The sequence below is a fragment of the Epargyreus clarus genome, unplaced genomic scaffold (genome assembly GCF_041222505.1).
Source record: "Epargyreus clarus isolate Ecla_fem2 unplaced genomic scaffold, WU_Ecla_fem_2.2 ptg000004l, whole genome shotgun sequence".
Taxonomy (NCBI): Eukaryota; Metazoa; Arthropoda; class Insecta; order Lepidoptera; family Hesperiidae; genus Epargyreus; species Epargyreus clarus.
In genome coordinates this window covers 973,418-991,548 of record NW_027332212.1, presented here as the reverse complement: position 1 = coordinate 991,548, position 18,131 = coordinate 973,418, and the positions used below count along the sequence as shown (strand labels likewise).

The following is an 18,131-nucleotide window of genomic DNA, read 5'->3' as shown; positions in this document are numbered from 1 at the left end:
GTCTTCCCACCATAAACATCTCGCCTACTTCAAGATAAAAGGATACATTATATTCGACGCTACAAATCAGCGACTCTATAACAGCACACTATGAATTAATACAGCGTAACAAAAAACAAACAATGACGTTATGTAATCGATTAATAATAAAGAAACACTAATTTCTAATTACTTATCCAAATTCCGTTTCAATATTTGCATAAAAAATCCCACAATATTAACAGTGCTAACTACCCACAATCAATATGTATAGCAGTTCAAACGCTAGATGGCGCTGTAAACGGTTACAACATTGTATACCAAAACGCCGTCGCCAGCGACACATATCGGTAAAATCGTCGGTCGAAAACATGAGATACACTCAGTACGACATACCCCTTAATATATACACACGCCTAACAATAATTACGAAGGTATAATTTCTAAAATTCCTGAACACATTTCAATAAGATATGGGTCTGGTAAGTCTAGGTCGATAACGTCACGCCATCCCTAAGTTTATGGCACAGATGACACAAAATACCTATTTATTATGGACTGTAATTTTAGAGTGTAGCGATTATAGAGTTACAAGTATTGGTGGGCATTTGGAACAATTTATTCTGTATTCAAAGCAAGTATATGTAAATGCACAACTGAGGTTTGCGTCCGATGCAACGATATAAATTGGTTCACGGTTCCTTATTTTTCCAAAACTATCCCATTTCTTGTAGCTCTGCAATAGCTCTCAAGTCAAAGCTAAAACAGCAGGTGTCCTAAAAATAATACGCTAACATCATACTTTAGGCAAGTGCGACCGAGAGGTTCCGATTGTAGGCCGAAACTTTATCATCTAAAAGCATATTTACGTATATAAGTGCGATTCTTATACATCCATTTACTGTGTTACATTAAACTATAAATTCGTACAACTAATTCATATATTCATATACATATATTACCAACTAAATACGTTAAAATGAAGGCTTATTAGTGTAAACGATAAAATTATAAAGATTAGCACACTTAATAATATTTTTAGTACGATATATACTGGTCATTCTGAGATCTGCACGCGGCCGCCGCGTGACGGCGATACTCGCTCGGGCCTCGCACGTCCCGAGTTTGAACGTTGTATCAATCACGACATAACAAGTTTCGAAATATAACCTAGATATTCGTTTATTTTAGTAAGATACAGTTTCGTATTCATTAATATTTATCATTAACTCGTTACTGTTCCATCTGCTGAATCGTCCACGACTCTGCTTTATGAAGAAGAAATCGGCACTTAAGTTTTTTCACTACACCTACACCCGTAGGTATGTGACAAAATAATTTATTTTAAACACACACAATCTATAAGTGCCTTTTCGAAATTTGTTGAAGCGTGATTGCTTGTCTCTCTTTATATAAACTTAAATCTTTTACGAATCCCATTAAAGTACGTTTATATCTACAGACATGGAGCATGTCAGACACGTGCCTTAAAAAATATTTTGTTGACCACGGCACGTGTCTGACACGTTAAATATCTGTAAAAGTAAAGGAACCTTAGGAGCTAAAATACGTCGCACGATAAAAGCGAAAGCAAGATCGTTGCGCTGTCACCTTGGCCATAGACAAACCACTCTACGATGCGTTTGCTCTATGCTCTATGGTCCATTTATTTATTACAGTACATAACAAACATTAATATCTATATTACACCTATTCCGAGGTAACTACATCTATTAACTATAAAAATTGTTTACTTGGCAGATATGTTAATAATTTTTTTCATTGAATATTTTTGTTTTTTTTTCGCGTGTGTATTTTTCTTTAAAAAAACCGTATTAGTATAAATGTTTTAACCTTAAGTTACATAATATATATTATATGCTATTGACATAGCTGAACACACGTGCGTGACGAATGTATATGATATATTTTCGTTACAATACCTTATTTTAACGATAATCTATATTCCTGAGAATATAAATAGTCGTTAATAAAGTCTTTATTTATAAAGGTATAAAATAAGATGGTTATTAATATTATTATAACCTTTCTGACATATACTTATGCGAAATGTATTTAACACAAAAAAAAATATAATAATTCATTGTGGGTATCAGAAAATCCGACACATTACACTCAGGCGTGTAAATTTGCTTGTATACAATGTCTTATCTCGTAAAATAACTATGTTTACATACATATCCATATCTAATACTACGCCTTTATAATACCTATAGTACGAGATCCGTCTACATCATTTATACATCCATCTGCGTTTTCGATCAAAACACATTTTTTATATGTAATGTTTATAGAGTATGTGTAGCAATTGTAGATCAAAATGAGTCCTTTTTTCGAGTTCATTTGTTAAAATATAAGCTATATTAAGTTTTTTTTTAAATAAGTAACTACATTTCGATAAACAACTCCACACGGCCCGTATATTGTATATTGATTGAAACTCAGTTGGACATACTAATCGTGCAGTAGGATCTTAGACTACTACTGGCTTTACTTTACATATCTATCTCACTTAGCTCAGAGAATATTTTATTTGAAATATATGCACATGATTTTTGTTTATATTTAATAACCGGATATAAGTTATATTTAACAAATTATTAACAAACGAATGACATTTAATTAATAGACAAAAGGAATAAATGAGTGAATGGAACTTTAGAAGGGCGACTTGATAATAAAGAATCGATGGCATCATATTTGAAATATTCTCTAAGTTAAGGTATTAATTTAATAATAATATATTCTGGCAGATATTTGTAAAATATTCGACAGAATATCAAATTAAAGTGACAACAATAATATATAGTAATACATAAAGACCACTCAGCTTTTAGCAAATAAAGTCAATTTATGATCGTTTATATAAATGTATCAAGAATTTTTATATTTTTATAAACGTTATAGTTATTTGAGTTAACTCGATTTGTAAAAACATAGGTGTGTTACTGGCAAGTTTTATATACAATTCTGTAAAAAGAAATGTTCAACTGCTTGCATAATTTTGTATATGAAAATACAACAGTTGTATGTCGTCCGAGAGCGTTTAAAGTTTGTTTTTACTCGCACATAGAGCAAATACAATGAAATGAAGTTTGCACTGTTTGGCAATTGAAATAAAAAATAAGATATAATAAGACCTGTATGAAAAACGAACAAGATATTTATTTGCTTTTCCGTAGCATAATTTTATATATTCTACATTAATCCACTTAATAAGTTGATACTTACATAACCGGAGCTTCAAATCGGCACTCTCAGACGACGATACAAGAATCAATTCACCCAACTGACGCCCACGTAGCGACGCGGCTGAAACGGCGACGGAGTCTCGGGTCCGCGGCGTCGGGTGTTATAAGACGCCGGCGTGCCAGGGCGCCACGTGCGGCGCGGGGGCGGGGCCGGGCGCGGGCGTGGGCGGGGTCAGCGGCGCGGGGCCGACGGGGGCGGAGTCGTCGACGGGGCAGTCGCAGTCGCCGGCGCGCAGCTCCACGAAGTTGCCGTAGTCGTCGGTGAGCGCGCTGTGCCGCACCACGCACACGTGCCGCCGCGCGCCCGACCACCACCAGCGCTCTGCAACGATCACATCATTACCGTACCGTTAAAATCGGCCGCCCATAGCAACGTAAACATTGCGCCGTGCGGCGTTTGGTTGAGAAATTATCTGCCTATGCTGCGACGTGTTACATTGCAGCAACGTTTATTATGTCAGCACTTAAAGTATACAACAAAACACTAAGAAAAATCTAGTATTATAAAGTTTTCCCACTATTCCTCAGGCTCACTGTACATGTTATTATTAAAATGAGTAGTCCTAGTGGGATTTGCATTTTGCTTAAATCTGTGTAACCCATTAATGAGTATCATAACAATATACAGGGTGAATTTTTAAAACGGGCCTTCAGGGCCAAATCCGAAACTATAAGGATTAGCGAAAAATGCTGAAAGGAGTTACGAGGCCGATTTTGATAAAAACTAAAACTGCATCATTAGTTTTTTAAAATATTTTTTTCCTTAGCCGGGAATCGAACGAGTTCATTTTGAAAAAAAATTACACCTCTATATTATTCCACTGTCTGATAGTGTCGCTTATAAGGATCAAATTCTGGGAAGTAATGTTATGTGAAAAATTAAAGGAAAAGGAAAATTTTGAAGAAAATACGTATTTTTCCATACATTGGCATACCAATCCTTAAGGATTATACATAACAAATGATTTATGTATAATTCTTTAGAACATACATAAGTCATACCATTGAAGAATTTGTTGGTTAATCAACTAATTATTCGATGTTATGACTATGACATACGGCTTAGTATGAGAAAGTAATAGTTTGGCAAATAAGTTACCGCCGTTTTTAGGATTTATTTTTTAATGAAAATAGATAACTGATTAAATAGTAAATTCTTATTGTTTGTTGTTTACAACTTTGTTTCAACGTTAAATATGATTTTCTATATCTCTTTTTTTAGTAATCACTCGGATTTGACTCTAAAAAGTAATTCTCGCAAATTGTCAACTTTACATATGTATTAAACGAAACTCCGCCCATACCTAAGTCGGACATAAAAATATAAATTATTGAGAAACAAAACGTCCATTTCGAATGATTAGAAACATTGAGCCAAAAAAATGTTAATACACGAAATATTTAAATTGATGAATGGCGGGAACTTAACTGCCAAATTAATATGAAAAAATATGTATTTTCTTAAAATTGAGGCTTTTCCTTTAGTTTGTCATTTATCATTACTTTCCAGATTTTGATCCTTATAAGCAACACTATCAGATAGTGGAATAATATAGAGGTGTATTTTTTTTCAAAATGGACTCGTTCGATTCCCGGCTAGGGAAAAAGTTATTTTAAAAAAGTAATGATGCAGTTTTAGTTTTTATCAAAATCGGCCTCGTAACTCCTTTCAGCATTTTTCGCTAATCCTTATAGTTTCGGATTTGGCCCTGAAGGCCCGTTTTAAAAATTCACCCTGTATAATTGACTCACCTCTGCTAATGTCCACGTCTGTGATCAATTCTTCGTTCATGAGTGCCGTCAGCGCATCGTCCATGTGTCTTGAATCTGTAATGTTTCATCCCTTTAAATCAGCAGTCCCTCTTTTAATTGGAAAGCACTACTAAAAAGTATTATTATAAAAGTAGTATTATTACTATTGTAATAAAGTCCTTTAGGAGGAATTCGATACTCAATACAAACCTGACTCCTCCTTGACAACTGGCTCTTCTTTTATGACCGTGGTGAGTGTTGGCGACGTGGGCGTGTCCGGTGCAGATGGGGTCGTGGGCGTGGTAGGCGCTGTCGGTGTGGTGGGCGTGGCCGGCGGAGTGGGCGCCGCCTCCGCACCCAGCGGGCCCGCGCCCGCCTCGCCGCTGCTGTTCGAACTACACTCTGGACTGTAGGGGGCCATCTAGAAAAAATAAATTACATTAGCTGGGCGTTGGTCTCATCAAAGTTGATATTATTCGTTTGGAATTTTCTAGTCTACATTACATTACTACTCGGTTGAAATTCACGGGAAAAAAAAGACAGGAACATAAAGGAATACAACTATTTCCCACAGTCAGTACAGCATGTCAGCAAAGTTTATTCTAATGAGCTTGATTATGTCGAAACCACTGACATAGGATTCCAAGAGTTAAGAGAAAGATAAGTCAGAGTAATTCTCTCCCCACTCAACCTCCACCCGGAATCTTGTTAGGTTACAAATAGCAAAAAATGCAACAAATATTTCAATGATTTATATACAAAAGTAGTGAAGGTGTAGTATTTGGCTACAAGCTTGTAACTAGAAAATTATACACTCTAGTTTGGTGTAAACCAAATTTTGGAGGCCACTTCTACTATTACTTAGTAGTAGAAACAAGTACTAGAGAATATATGGGCACACACCCGCAAGCTCCTTCTGCGGCGAGGCGTGACCTCGGCCATCTTGTAGCTGGTGTCCATGGCCCAGTAGGAGCCCTTGCCGGGGTCGTCCTTGCTGCGAGCCACCTTCATGAAGCACTTGTTCAGTGACAAGTTGTGTCTTATTGAGTTCTGAAATTGTATTTATGATGTATAAATATCTATACCAGGTCCCAATGAGTTTAAAATAAGAAAACTGTTATTTTAATATTCTATTATATTAAAAGTTGTTGGAGGTGGTAGAACCCTTTGTGGCTCGACTCCGGCGGCATCACCGCCACACCTATTTCTGCCTCATAACAACAATGTTAAGCACTGCTATATTCTGGTTTGAAGGTTTTTGAGGAATTCCAGCTTAGTCCTCAGGTAGGAATATCTAATCCTATCTGGGGTTGATTACTGTTGTCAATGGGCGGCAGTAGCCACTTACCATCAGGTATCACCTTTATTATAATAAATGTATATTTTTTGGAGAATAAAAATTCTTAACTGAAACCTGAAAAAGCATTCATTGTATTGATAAAGAGTGATTAAATGAATTTACATTCCAGTCTACTTACCATCCAGCCTTTGCCAGCTTCCTTGTAGTAAGGGAAGGCATTGCAAATGTAGTTGTATATCTCGTTGAGTGTCATCTTGCCGTTGGGCGAGCTGTTGATGGCCAGCCTGATCATACTAGCATAGCTGCAAAATGATGTTAGCACGTTAAATTTCGGATCATTTAAGTTCGAAAGAAAATTTTATCTTGTAATGAGGTCTGCTTAATAAAATACTCACTGTAATAACTTAACTTTGGTTAATGGAACTCTCATCAAATTGCAGATAAAAAAGTTGCTGCTTGAGACTCACTACATGAATTAATGTATAAATAGACAATGTGTTTACTCTAAAAGAATATCTTAGCATATACCAATAAGTGTTTTGAATTCTTGTTGTACTATGCTCTGATTTGAAAATTATTACTAAGAGCTAGATTCCCATCTTTTTCATATTTGCAGATATCTGTAATCTGTAGTAATAACATCAAATGGACTATCTTGCCTATTTGACACATCTGCTACATGCATCACATCTTCCAGGTGGTAGAACCATTTGTGATTTGAATTTGGTGGCATAAGCGCCATACCTATTTCTTCCTACTAACAGCAACGTTAAGTGCTGCTGTATTCCAGTATAATGGGTGTTTTAAGGGAGACATACTTAATTAAAGTATTCCACCTTAGCCCTCAGGGGTGCATGCATCTGTGGCAGATCTCAGCTAGGATTCTAATGTTATCTGAGGTTTATTACAAATGTCCATCGGTGACAGTAGCTACTTACCATCAGATGGACTGCATGCTTGTTCGCTACTTAAGTACTCCAATAGTATATACAAAAATAGTTTTATTTACTGTGACTTCAAGTAATATTATTAAGGTAATGGTGTAAAACTCATTCAATTAGTTCATTGCCACTCAATGTTTTCCTTCTTATATATGGGTACCTACCTACCTTATATATGGGTGTTAATTGAGTCACTACCAGGGTCTTGGCTGAGTGCCAACATCTTAACATAGAGGTTTTTTGACATCAAGTTAGTGTATAAGTTATGTTAACCCGTTTCTATGTTTATGGCAAGAGAGTAGATCACAAATACCATCTACCTCAGGTAGTATGTTATGAGCCCTGTCTGAAACTGACCATAGATGCTTTGGTACTTCTAAGTGTTATGTTATACAGGGTTACTGATAATTCGATACATTCCCTTGGAGGGGTAAAAGTAGAGCTCATTTGCAATAGGTTTTGTCATTAAGTACCCTAGCCGATAGTGATTTGTTTTTGAGATATTCAAGTTTTTGTGTTTTTATTTCTAAGTACCGATTTCAGGCAAAAATAAAATACTCCTAAGTGAATGTCCTATTTTGATCCTATTTTTGTGCATAATCTTATACCTAACATCGCATACCTAACTTCCTTAAAATGACAATACTCTGTAGTAGTACCCTTAAACTTTACGTTATGGAGGTCAATTTGCTAGAGTTCAATAAAAAAACCCTTTTTATTTCCACTTCAGAGTGAATTTGCATATAAAGGATGTATGGAATGTGTCGTACAAATTATTAAAATAATAGCCCTATTTCACTAGCTTTCCGTATGGTCCAACCGGGAATGAAGCACTACCTCACCTGTTGCCAATGTGTAACAGTTCTCCATTGCATTGGAAAGTTGTGGATGCCAAATGAGTTACATATGAAGCGACCATCTTACTCCTTAGAATTGCAATGCATCTGTGATCCACTTCAGGCAGAACCACTGTTCTATATGAAGCTGGTTACAGAAGACCATGAGCAGCAGTGACCACTTACCATTGGTTGGATTGCATACTAATTTACTCCTTCAATTTTTTATTATAAAATTACTGTTTTTCTCAATAAATTATACAATAAATTATGCTGTTTATCAAAAGTATGTACATACATAAATAGATAATTGTTTGACTATCGTTAATTGACAAGATTATTTAGTAATTAGACTAATTACTTATTATTAATTGCCCAAATCCTAGACAGGAAAAACTACTTTTCTATGCATATCTTTTTTATCTACTGTATTAGAATGATTACTAGCAGTTTTAGTAAAGTGCTACAAGTAGATTATGACAACAAAATTGAAAAATATAATTTCATTGGCTTGAAATCATATTGTTACATAATTATGTAAAATAGTTTTTCATAGAATTGTAAGATGTTATTATTTCATATCCATCACATGTTATGAAAAGTGGCTATACGATATGTTTATTGTTAATGGTACTCATAATGCTTAGGAAAGGAACCAATGTGATATCTGTTTTGTAGCAATGCAAAACAGTGTCGTTGAAACATCACAAAGGCTTACATGAGGTCTGCCAGAACGAAAAAAAATCACATAGTATTCCTGTACCGCCTGAAACCAATGAAGGTGATCATTGGCTGTTACACCCGTTTGACAATTGTAACTATAGGTGTTTGCACCCATAAGCACATAATAAAATATTGTTGCTGTCATAAATATTTTTATTTAAGAATGGAAAGAGTTATGGCTATATCACCAAAGGTGATCAAGGTGAAAAGTGAATTGCTAAATTTCAAACAAATTGTTACTATTTCATTAAAAAAACGAGCAGTTGTAAGCAATAATGTTTCAATAATTTCAAAAAATGAAACAACTGTCTATGTATTACAAAAGTTTTGGCTAGACTATCTTTTTACTTGAGAAACTAATTCCCAGAAATATTGCTTAAGACATTTTGTAAGTCACATTTACAACATGTAGGTATTAGAAGATTCTACAATATATTGAGATGATGATTTATTGGCTGTGAAGTGGCCTACAACAATGAATCACTAATAAATAAACTCAAGGTTAGTCGCTACACAAGGAAAATTCTTACCTGTAGGCTGGCTTCGCATGTTTGATTTTATTAGGATTCTCCTTCTGGTCTTCCTTGTTGTTGTTTTCCTGTTGGAGCGACGGCGGCTGCACATCCTCGAACAGGAACCGCGGGATGGGCCCGAGCGGGCTGTGGCGCGGCGGGCCCGGGCTGTACGCCGGCAGCCACTCCACTCCCGGAGACTCACTCATTGTCCCATACGACGCACTTGCCCGCAGCACCTCACCGCGCCGCTCGCATACCCCCGCCCCGACGCGCAATAACACCAAAAACTCCTCCCGCACCGAGGAGCCCTTGACAACACTCGTGGGCGTCGAAGTTACTCGCTACCTTTTATGAAGACGAACTTCGCTATTCATTGTAGAACATCAATCAAACATCCTTGGTCTGTCGATCGGGGGAAACCAGCAACACAAGCGATTATATTCGATGCAAATAATACATAATCGCACACAAATATATATAATAGCCCTAATTAAACATTAAAAATAACGCAAAAAGGAAAGAAAATGTAATTTTCGGAAAATTGAAATTATTATGACATTTGAGGCGCCTACAACAAGGAAAATGGCGACGAACAGAATATACAATGTAACGCAGCAGTTCTCAATGACAGATAACGATTAATTATATTGTTTACTGAAAAAAATCTAATTAAATTAATTATTTAAAGTATAGAAAAAGAAAGTTAATTTTTCTAATACAAAATGTAATTTTAAAGAGTGAAATAATTATTTCATAATGGCAATCCTGATTGCATTTTAGAGTTACCAGGTAATGGAATTTAAAAAACTGTCAGTTTAAATGAAATGTTTGTGGGGGGTGGATGTGTTCAGCCTTATCTTGATTTAACGGTTTGTTGACAATAACTACATTAACGTGTTAACTACTGTCGACTTTGTGAACAGTTGTTCTTATTTATTCAGTGCGATTTCAAAGTGGCTCGTCAACAATGACGACTCAACCTGAAGTCGGTGTGCCCGACTTTGTTCTACTGGACAATTTGACAACAGATACGTTCATCGAAAATTTGCATCTAAGGTAGGATTTTACACGTTTTACCAATATTTCTTACATTAAAGGCATTAGAATATATTTAAAATAAACTTCGAAGGATTGTTTGTTTTAATAAGCCTTTACAACCATAGTTTTAAGTTATATAAACTTTAACAAAACTTTGGTGAACTTTAGGCCCGGCATCGGTGTCATAAGTTATTTTCGAGCCGCACAGTCCCGTATTAAAATTCAAACCGTAAACAGTCGGTTATTGTGGTTGACTTGTAATTATAACGTTAACCTTGTAAGTTACACTTGAGTAAATAAGACAATGAATGATCGTATGAATACTTTTGTATTGATAGGTTTATGTACTTATTATATCTTTCGTTCATACATTTATCATTAAGGTTCTACGTATGTATGATTCTTACTAATATCATTTGCATAAAATAAAATAACAACCAATCATATTTTTCATTTAAAATTATATCTGGAAATAAAAATTTACCTTAATTTTTTTACTATCGTTGACAGTTTTCAATGCAGTGGAGAAAAAACGGGTATAAAGATAAACATACATCAGTTCATGTTATATGTTTAATTTTTTTAATTTATTTAAGTTAAAATAAATGAAAGAACATTTATTGAATTCTTTTGTAAATGCATTATATATGCATTGACTAGTACAAGTAAACATGTAGATAATGAAAATATGTTAACAAAATAATGCATGCTCCACAATTATTATTAATTTTGGATCCTTAGAATGATTTTTCATTAAAATTATAAATATTTATTGCCTTTAAATTTATCAATTGATGTATTGTTTAAGTATGTATACTGGATATTGTGTTACATGGAGTGTACATACAAGAGTGCAGTAATATAGTGTAGTAATGTAATTATTTTTTTCCAATATAGAAGAGAGTTTCATAGTAATTGGAGTAACATATTACATATTATCCTTATTCCTATGATATAAATATTCCATTTAGGTACTTATCATTTATATAGTGTTGTGGTCTCTATGGAGTGGTCATTATAATAGTTATTACAAAAATAATTAAAATGCCACTGAGATCATTAGTACAATGATATCAATATTATAGTTACATGGTTATCAAAGCAGAGTATTTGTTGTTCATTAACATGTAAAATACACCTATTAACATGTTTTGATCTCAACTTAAGTGTTCGACATTTGGTTAAAGTTAATTGAAAAACAAATTGGCTTGGTGTAAAAAAAATATTATTTAATATTGAGATGCAAAACAAGTGTACATCTGATGATAAGTGGCTACTACTGCCTATGAACATCTATAGTCAACTCCAGATAGGATTAGACTCCTATCTGCAGTTGACAAATATATGTTGCTACCCCTGACTAAGGGTTAAACGCAAATAAGTATCTCTCCATTACCACTTTCTACAAACTGTAACAGCTTATATTGCCATAATAAACAATAACAGTTAATATTGCCCTTATCACACAGAAATAGGCACGGGGCCTCCAGGATGAACATGAACCACAGAGGATTCTAAGATTATCTAACTGACATGTGCAATGATAAATATACAAACATATTAACAAACTAACAATTGACATATTTGTCCACCTTGAGCAAGCTATGTACTAAAATAACATATAATGTACAGAAACAAACATGAAACACATTACCAGTTTGCTTTACGAATGCATGTATGACTTCATTGCCTGAATCACAGATGCTAATGCAAGACACACATAACACTAAACTTCTATATAAACATTATTACTTATTACCCTTCTGTTATATATTCATTTAGCATGTATAATGATTTGTCTCATAATAAAGTTTATATGAACAGCGAATGCGCTGTTTATTAAAATTTGTTGAGATTTTGATACTAGCTACACTCCCTGATAAAATGGTAGAGCCAACAATTAAATGTCTAAACTATATGGCTCCTATTTCATATTATATATGAAACCTTGAACTTCAATTGAGTTGATATTGTAAACAGAAAATTATATTATGACGGAATAGAATAGAAACAAAATTGAACATATTTATTATTAACTAGCTGTGTCCCGCAATTTCACGGTTTCGGTTAAAAAGAAATCAAACAACATACATAATATAAAATATAAGTAGCCTGAGTTACTCCTTATTACATCAGCTACCTGCCAATAAAAGTCCTGTCAAAATGGGTCCAACCATTTCAGACATTAGCCAGAACAAACAGACAGACAGACAGACAGACAAAAATTGTAAAATATGTTATTTTGGTGTATGTATATAGATTTATGCTTTATCACATTTTCAAGTCTCATTAAAACTAAAACATTATATCAGCACTTGAATATTTCATACTCATTTAACAAGGACATTTAATTAATAAATAATATTTCCTACAAAATTACCATTTAAATATTTGGAACAATCAAACCTGGAACACTCAGCATATCAGAATATTATGGCAAATTTTGCACCATATGGTGTATTACTATTTAAGCCTGTAGCATTAATAAATTGTGACAATGGACCATAGGTTTTAAACATCCTCTACACTGGAAGTGGCCTCACTCATTAAAAGGAAGCTACTTTCTACAATCTCAGCTCCAAACTAGGATTCCCTGTGTCATAGGTGCCATAAACACACACAATAACAAACGTTCAGAACCAGAACAGAAGTCTAAATTAATAATCTAGTTTTAGGGCTGGCCGGGGATCGAACCCGAACTCTTCGCGTGTTATACCCGTATGGTGACCGTTCCGCCAAAATGCGTATGTGTCGTTAAAACGATGTAGACTGTAGATTACTCTTCAGATCCACACAAGCCACAGGGCTATGCACTTGAATTATAAGTTATATTACAGCACTAACTAGTAACTTGATGATAAATAAACAATGTTACTTGTTTGTTTTTAAACAACCTGGTGCTTTCATTGACACGAGCACAAACACAGTGGTCAATTAATTTTTATTACAGCTGCCATACAAAGGCTATAGTTCTTTGATAGTGTGGCAGTGGCCTCTCTCAAAAGGTATAGCATTGTTTGTAACGGCGATGACAGAGCGACAATGCCGTGCTGTCTGATGTCATCCAAGGTGTTGGCCTTTCATACAATTTTTCCTTCACATCCTTAAGATATATCCTACCTGTTTATACACTGGTACCTAATTAATTTGTTTGGGTGAAAGATTTTATTAAGTCATTTTTGGTTGGATTGAACATAGAACAAGTCCAATATTATCAAAAATTCAATGACAATTGATTATGTAGGATCGGCCCTAGCTGCCTGGAAGTATATCAAACAAACAAACACTCATTCGCATTTACAATATTAATTAGGATTGTTTGGATAAAATAATAATTGGGTTTATTTTACACTCTATTTCCTTGTAGGTAAAACATTATTGTATCTTTCGAATCGTACAATCTTTCGAATATTCCAAGGACATTTCCTGAAATATTTCTATTAGAGTTCTCATGGAGACATTTAGAATTCAGATATTGCATGCTTTGACTTTTTAAATCACAGCAAAAAACTAAAAAGCATTTAAATGCATTTTTACTTTTTATAATGAGTAAGGTCTCATGCACACAGTGACTATTCCTACGCATATAATATAATGACATAATGAGCGTTTGTCATGCGGCGAAAAATAAACAAAAAGACAGTTTTTTTGCATCGATACAAATACGCATAGTAGGTGTCTCGTAATAATAAAAAATATCATCGTGAATATAATCGTAAGTAATGTATTGAGTTAAGGGACGGACACGAATTCTTTGATATGGCTTTCATTCTATTAGCATATTTTTGAGTTACCGGTCAGTATTTATAGCGTACATTATTTATAGCACATTTTAATTACAATTGCAACCTAATTTTAGAGCTGGTCGGTATAATACATTACGATATGAGAGGAGGTTACTCATGGTAACTTTTTGGTGATACCTACCTCTTTTTTACTGCCACCCATATCACAGTGTGCGTTTGTAGTCTTATCGAACGCAATGCCGCCATTATTTCGTCCTGTGTGCACAAACCCTAAACACTAGGTACTTCTTGTAAACAATCGTGACTATGTACTCTCACAATGGAACAGACGTCATGGCCATCAAACATGTCTCATCTTTCATGATGTAATAGCTTATTAACTTGAAACTATATTTATCGTAGCATGATTGTCACAGACTACGTCCTATCTGCGGTATATTATGAGGCATTACTAATATACATAGTCTCTACTAAATTTAGTCAGAAATAGATTTTACCACCATTATGTACGAATACTAATCAAAATATATACATGTATACCTGAGTAACAGTAAATTTTATTCACAAAAGATTATTTATATTTTTTTTCAGTTTTTAAAAACTAACCACCGTTTACATTTTTATGTTACGAAAGTGCATACATGAACATTACAATTAAAACAATGTTTTATATCTACATCTACACGCACAAACAAGATCCTAAAGTGTTTTAATAAATGATACGAATCCGATCCGATATCCATAATTACAGACAATTAAAAATTATAGCAGGTTCAATATTAATTATAACCTATGAAAATTCTCACTTATCATCGGCAGTAAATATAAATGGAACACAATCCAATCTATTTCACATCTTTAAAAGCTCCGAGAAGGTCTTCAAACCCTATACCTACGTAATTGCAATAATATGCATAGTGGTAAATTCTCTTTTATTGCCAGTAAAACCAACCTATATCCGTCGAGGCGAAATTATACTGTTTGCACACTTTTTGGTCACACCGCAAATTTTCAACCGCGATCAGAGTTACGACTTCATTTTCTCAGTGCCTTATTGCACTAACTTTATATATGCACGTGCGAATATTCTGTGACTATTTTATTTTAAATCGAAGATTTTATGACTAGATTTACATCTGTAATTCTTTTGCCTCGCTGGCCTAGACTAGAGTGCAGTTTCAACAGGTGCTAGATAAATAATAAAGATCGCTGTAGATTGATATAGATCATGTTCTTATTAAAACATAGTAAATGAGTATCATTACGTTTCCTTTTGTTGTTTTAAATTGAGGTCAGCAAAGAGTTAGCGGATAAATTATTTGGTTTACCCTGGAGTTGTTGCGGTGGTGGCAGAAGTTCGTTATAATTATGTTAAATGAGTATCAACGACCATAAGTAGCGCCGTAAATTTTAAGGAGGCAGTGTCGACATTGCCATATCTAAGCACTTAGTAAAACCTCTTAACTCATGATAATACTTGCGCTTATCTTTGCAGTAACACGATGTTATACCTACTCAGTAACTTCTTTTATGAAATTGAAATATCAATAGTGTGCGTCCTCTCACTTGATTAGGAATCAGCCTCAAAAGAAGATTAAATCCTACCCGAGGAAAAGTGTGTTTAAGCGTTGTGTAATAGTTATTACCTCTAATACGGCTGAACCATTTTTAATGGAGCTACGACGCATAAAAACGACTTTATAAATAGTGGTTATTGACCTTTTGTTATGAAACTCTAGCATTGATACATTAAAATAAAAACGAGATATGTTTTCTCGTTCAATACATTCAAATTTGTCTTGAGATTAACGTAGCGTCTGAAAGTAGCCTAACCGGTGCAACAAACATGCATATTCTGCACCAAGCGAGGATATTTGGAATCAGGCTGATGCGTCTCCACAGTAAAGCTTTTACGATGCTTCGTACGATAAAGCTACGCCGTGCAAGACGCTGCTCGCTCGTAAATTACCTTGCCTGTGTTTTGCGACACTTAAAGATTTAATACATTTTCATGTGCGGTTATATTGCTCCGTAATTGTATTGTTGGTGGGTGACTTGATTATTGTGTCTGTGGTTTTTGTATACTATACCTACAGTGTACATACATACTCTAGGTATGTTCAAGTAGGAGTAGGTATATAATAGTATGTACCAAATAATTTATTACTGTTAGTTTTTTAACCAACATTCAACGACGACGACTCAAAAGGAGGTATTTATAATAGTAATATGTACAATCTTAGGTTATAAATTAAAAATAATAAACGTATGTACGTTGGTAAAAATCCCCAGTAGATAAAGGCGGTCACGTTTTGTTAATAGTAGTATATAAGTTGTAAGTACCTATCGAGGTGGTACCTAATGACTGACTGGCGCACTTATCGCATCGGCATTGTTGTAATCAGGGCTGCCTATCGCAAGAATGTAGTAAGGAAATAGCAGCTATAAAACTCGGTGTGACTTATTTATGGAAGAAATCTAAAATTTCTTCAAAATAGTATTTTTGAAAAATACATGTTTAAATTTTTAATTTAATATTTGAACGTTCAATGACGGTGAACAAATACATAGGTGTTATTGTAGTAAGAATTATTTTTATAAAATATCTATCTATGTTTATTTTGGAATTATTATTTCTTAACTCAATAAAAGTTTTTGTTAGCAACCCTAAACACCACTGCGAGCGTGCACGTGACAATCGCTAAATATTGATCATAAAATTTGTCCTTTCGTATTGGGGACAGTGCGATGGACGCAATGCAAACAACAACTATTGGTACAGCTAATGACCGTCAATCACACTGGCTTCATATGATGATTCCCTACGGTCCAATTGTCTTAGACTATCGGCTCATGGTCACTATAGTTTTTCGAACTTATAACCAAGTAGGGTTGTGCAATATGCCTGAGGCTGTTTTTATTATATTTATTAGTCACATTAAAATCGGTCCATTTTTTTTCCTATATTACGTGGTATCTTTTTGGATTTCAAATACTTTTAATATATTATCACTTAATTTAATTAACTGTAATCTAAACTAGAAAAAGAAATTTATCAATTTCTTCATGCAAGATTGATTTTCGATTTGTTGTACACAAAAAAAAACGAGGAATTACCCCATTTAACCAGCAAGGCTCATACCAAATCTTAAATCATAAGTTATCAAAAGTAAACATTATATAAATTAAATAATGTTAAATATAGTTCTCTCTGGAAGAACAACAATAAATCATTGCGTGCGAATCGAATCAAAAGGTTAATAGACGAGTCACGCTCAAGTGTCTGTCTGTGGTTCAGCAATCTCCACGTAGCCATTTAGTTGAACACCACAACTTATTCTTATATGTATATCGAAACCAACATCGACTTATTTAAGAATTGAAGTTTGTCAAAAATGTCTAAACTAAAAGTGCTACAAACAGGAAGATGTAGTACAATAGAGCGTCAGTTGTCATTTGTCCAAGCTGCAGACCAAACGTCAGTCAATAGCTTTGTGCGATAAAATTATGTATTTTTTTTCAGTTTGCTTTCTTTTCATACGAAAATGCATTTCTTATTGATATTTTATTTGTCATTATTGGCATTTCTTGTTCAGACATTTTGTACGCAGACTCGAAGTTCTTTAGCTCAAGTAAGTCGATCAATATTGGATGGTAATACACACACACACACACTACACACTGCGTTGTATAGTAAGAAATAGGTCAGTCCTAAATGCCAGTCTGTTCCTTAGCGCCAGTACCTACCTATTGGCATTTAGTTCAACATTACAGCAATAACCAAATTACTTGTGGTGTTTATTCTTCTACAATACACCTGTTTTCCCGCTCTGATTCCCTCAAAAGGTCAGTTATGAAGTAAACACGTTATAATTGACGAGCGGACGCGGGCTCCGCGGTATGTTAATTTAATTATCATTATGTGTGTAATGCATGTAATGATGGAAATGAGTGGTAATAAATTCTAGTATACAAATAATCTTTATTGCTGTACATAAAAATGTAAAGCCCGTTACAGACAGCACTTTG

General features: G+C 34.4%; 2 protein-coding genes across 2 annotated transcripts in view; one reads left to right on the top strand and one right to left on the bottom strand.

Annotated features, from left to right (window-relative positions):
• Positions 1-3,186: 3,186 nt before the first annotated feature.
• LOC140757228 (uncharacterized) lies at positions 3,187-9,900 on the bottom strand. Its single transcript, XM_073092765.1, has 6 exons — positions 9,334-9,900; positions 6,482-6,605; positions 5,907-6,053; positions 5,214-5,424; positions 5,004-5,078; positions 3,187-3,573 (listed from the first exon to the last, which is right to left on the bottom strand). The coding sequence occupies exons 1-6, from the start codon at positions 9,522-9,524 to the stop codon at positions 3,353-3,355; spliced, it is 969 nt and encodes a 322-aa protein (XP_072948866.1). The 5' UTR covers positions 9,525-9,900; the 3' UTR covers positions 3,187-3,352.
• Positions 9,901-10,133: 233 nt separating this feature from the next.
• Positions 10,134-18,131, top strand: part of Myo31DF (Unconventional myosin ID) — a 38,554-nt gene continuing 30,556 nt past the window's right edge. Inside the window, exon 1 of the mRNA XM_073092761.1 lies at positions 10,134-10,374. Coding sequence (XP_072948862.1) covers positions 10,286-10,374 — 89 coding nt within the window. The 5' untranslated portion in view covers positions 10,134-10,285. The remainder of the gene's footprint in view (positions 10,375-18,131) is intronic.

Coding starts and splice junctions, on each gene's coding strand:
- LOC140757228 (XM_073092765.1), bottom strand. CDS start 9,524: ATGAGTGAGTCTCCGGGAGTGGAGTGGCTGCCGGCGTACAGCCCGGGC. Junction 5,425..5,906: donor GCCGCAGAAGGAGCTTGCGG/GTGTGTGCCCAT, acceptor TATTTTTTCTAG/ATGGCCCCCTACAGTCCAGA. Junction 5,079..5,213: donor AGTTGTCAAGGAGGAGTCAG/GTTTGTATTGAG, acceptor GAAACATTACAG/ATTCAAGACACATGGACGAT.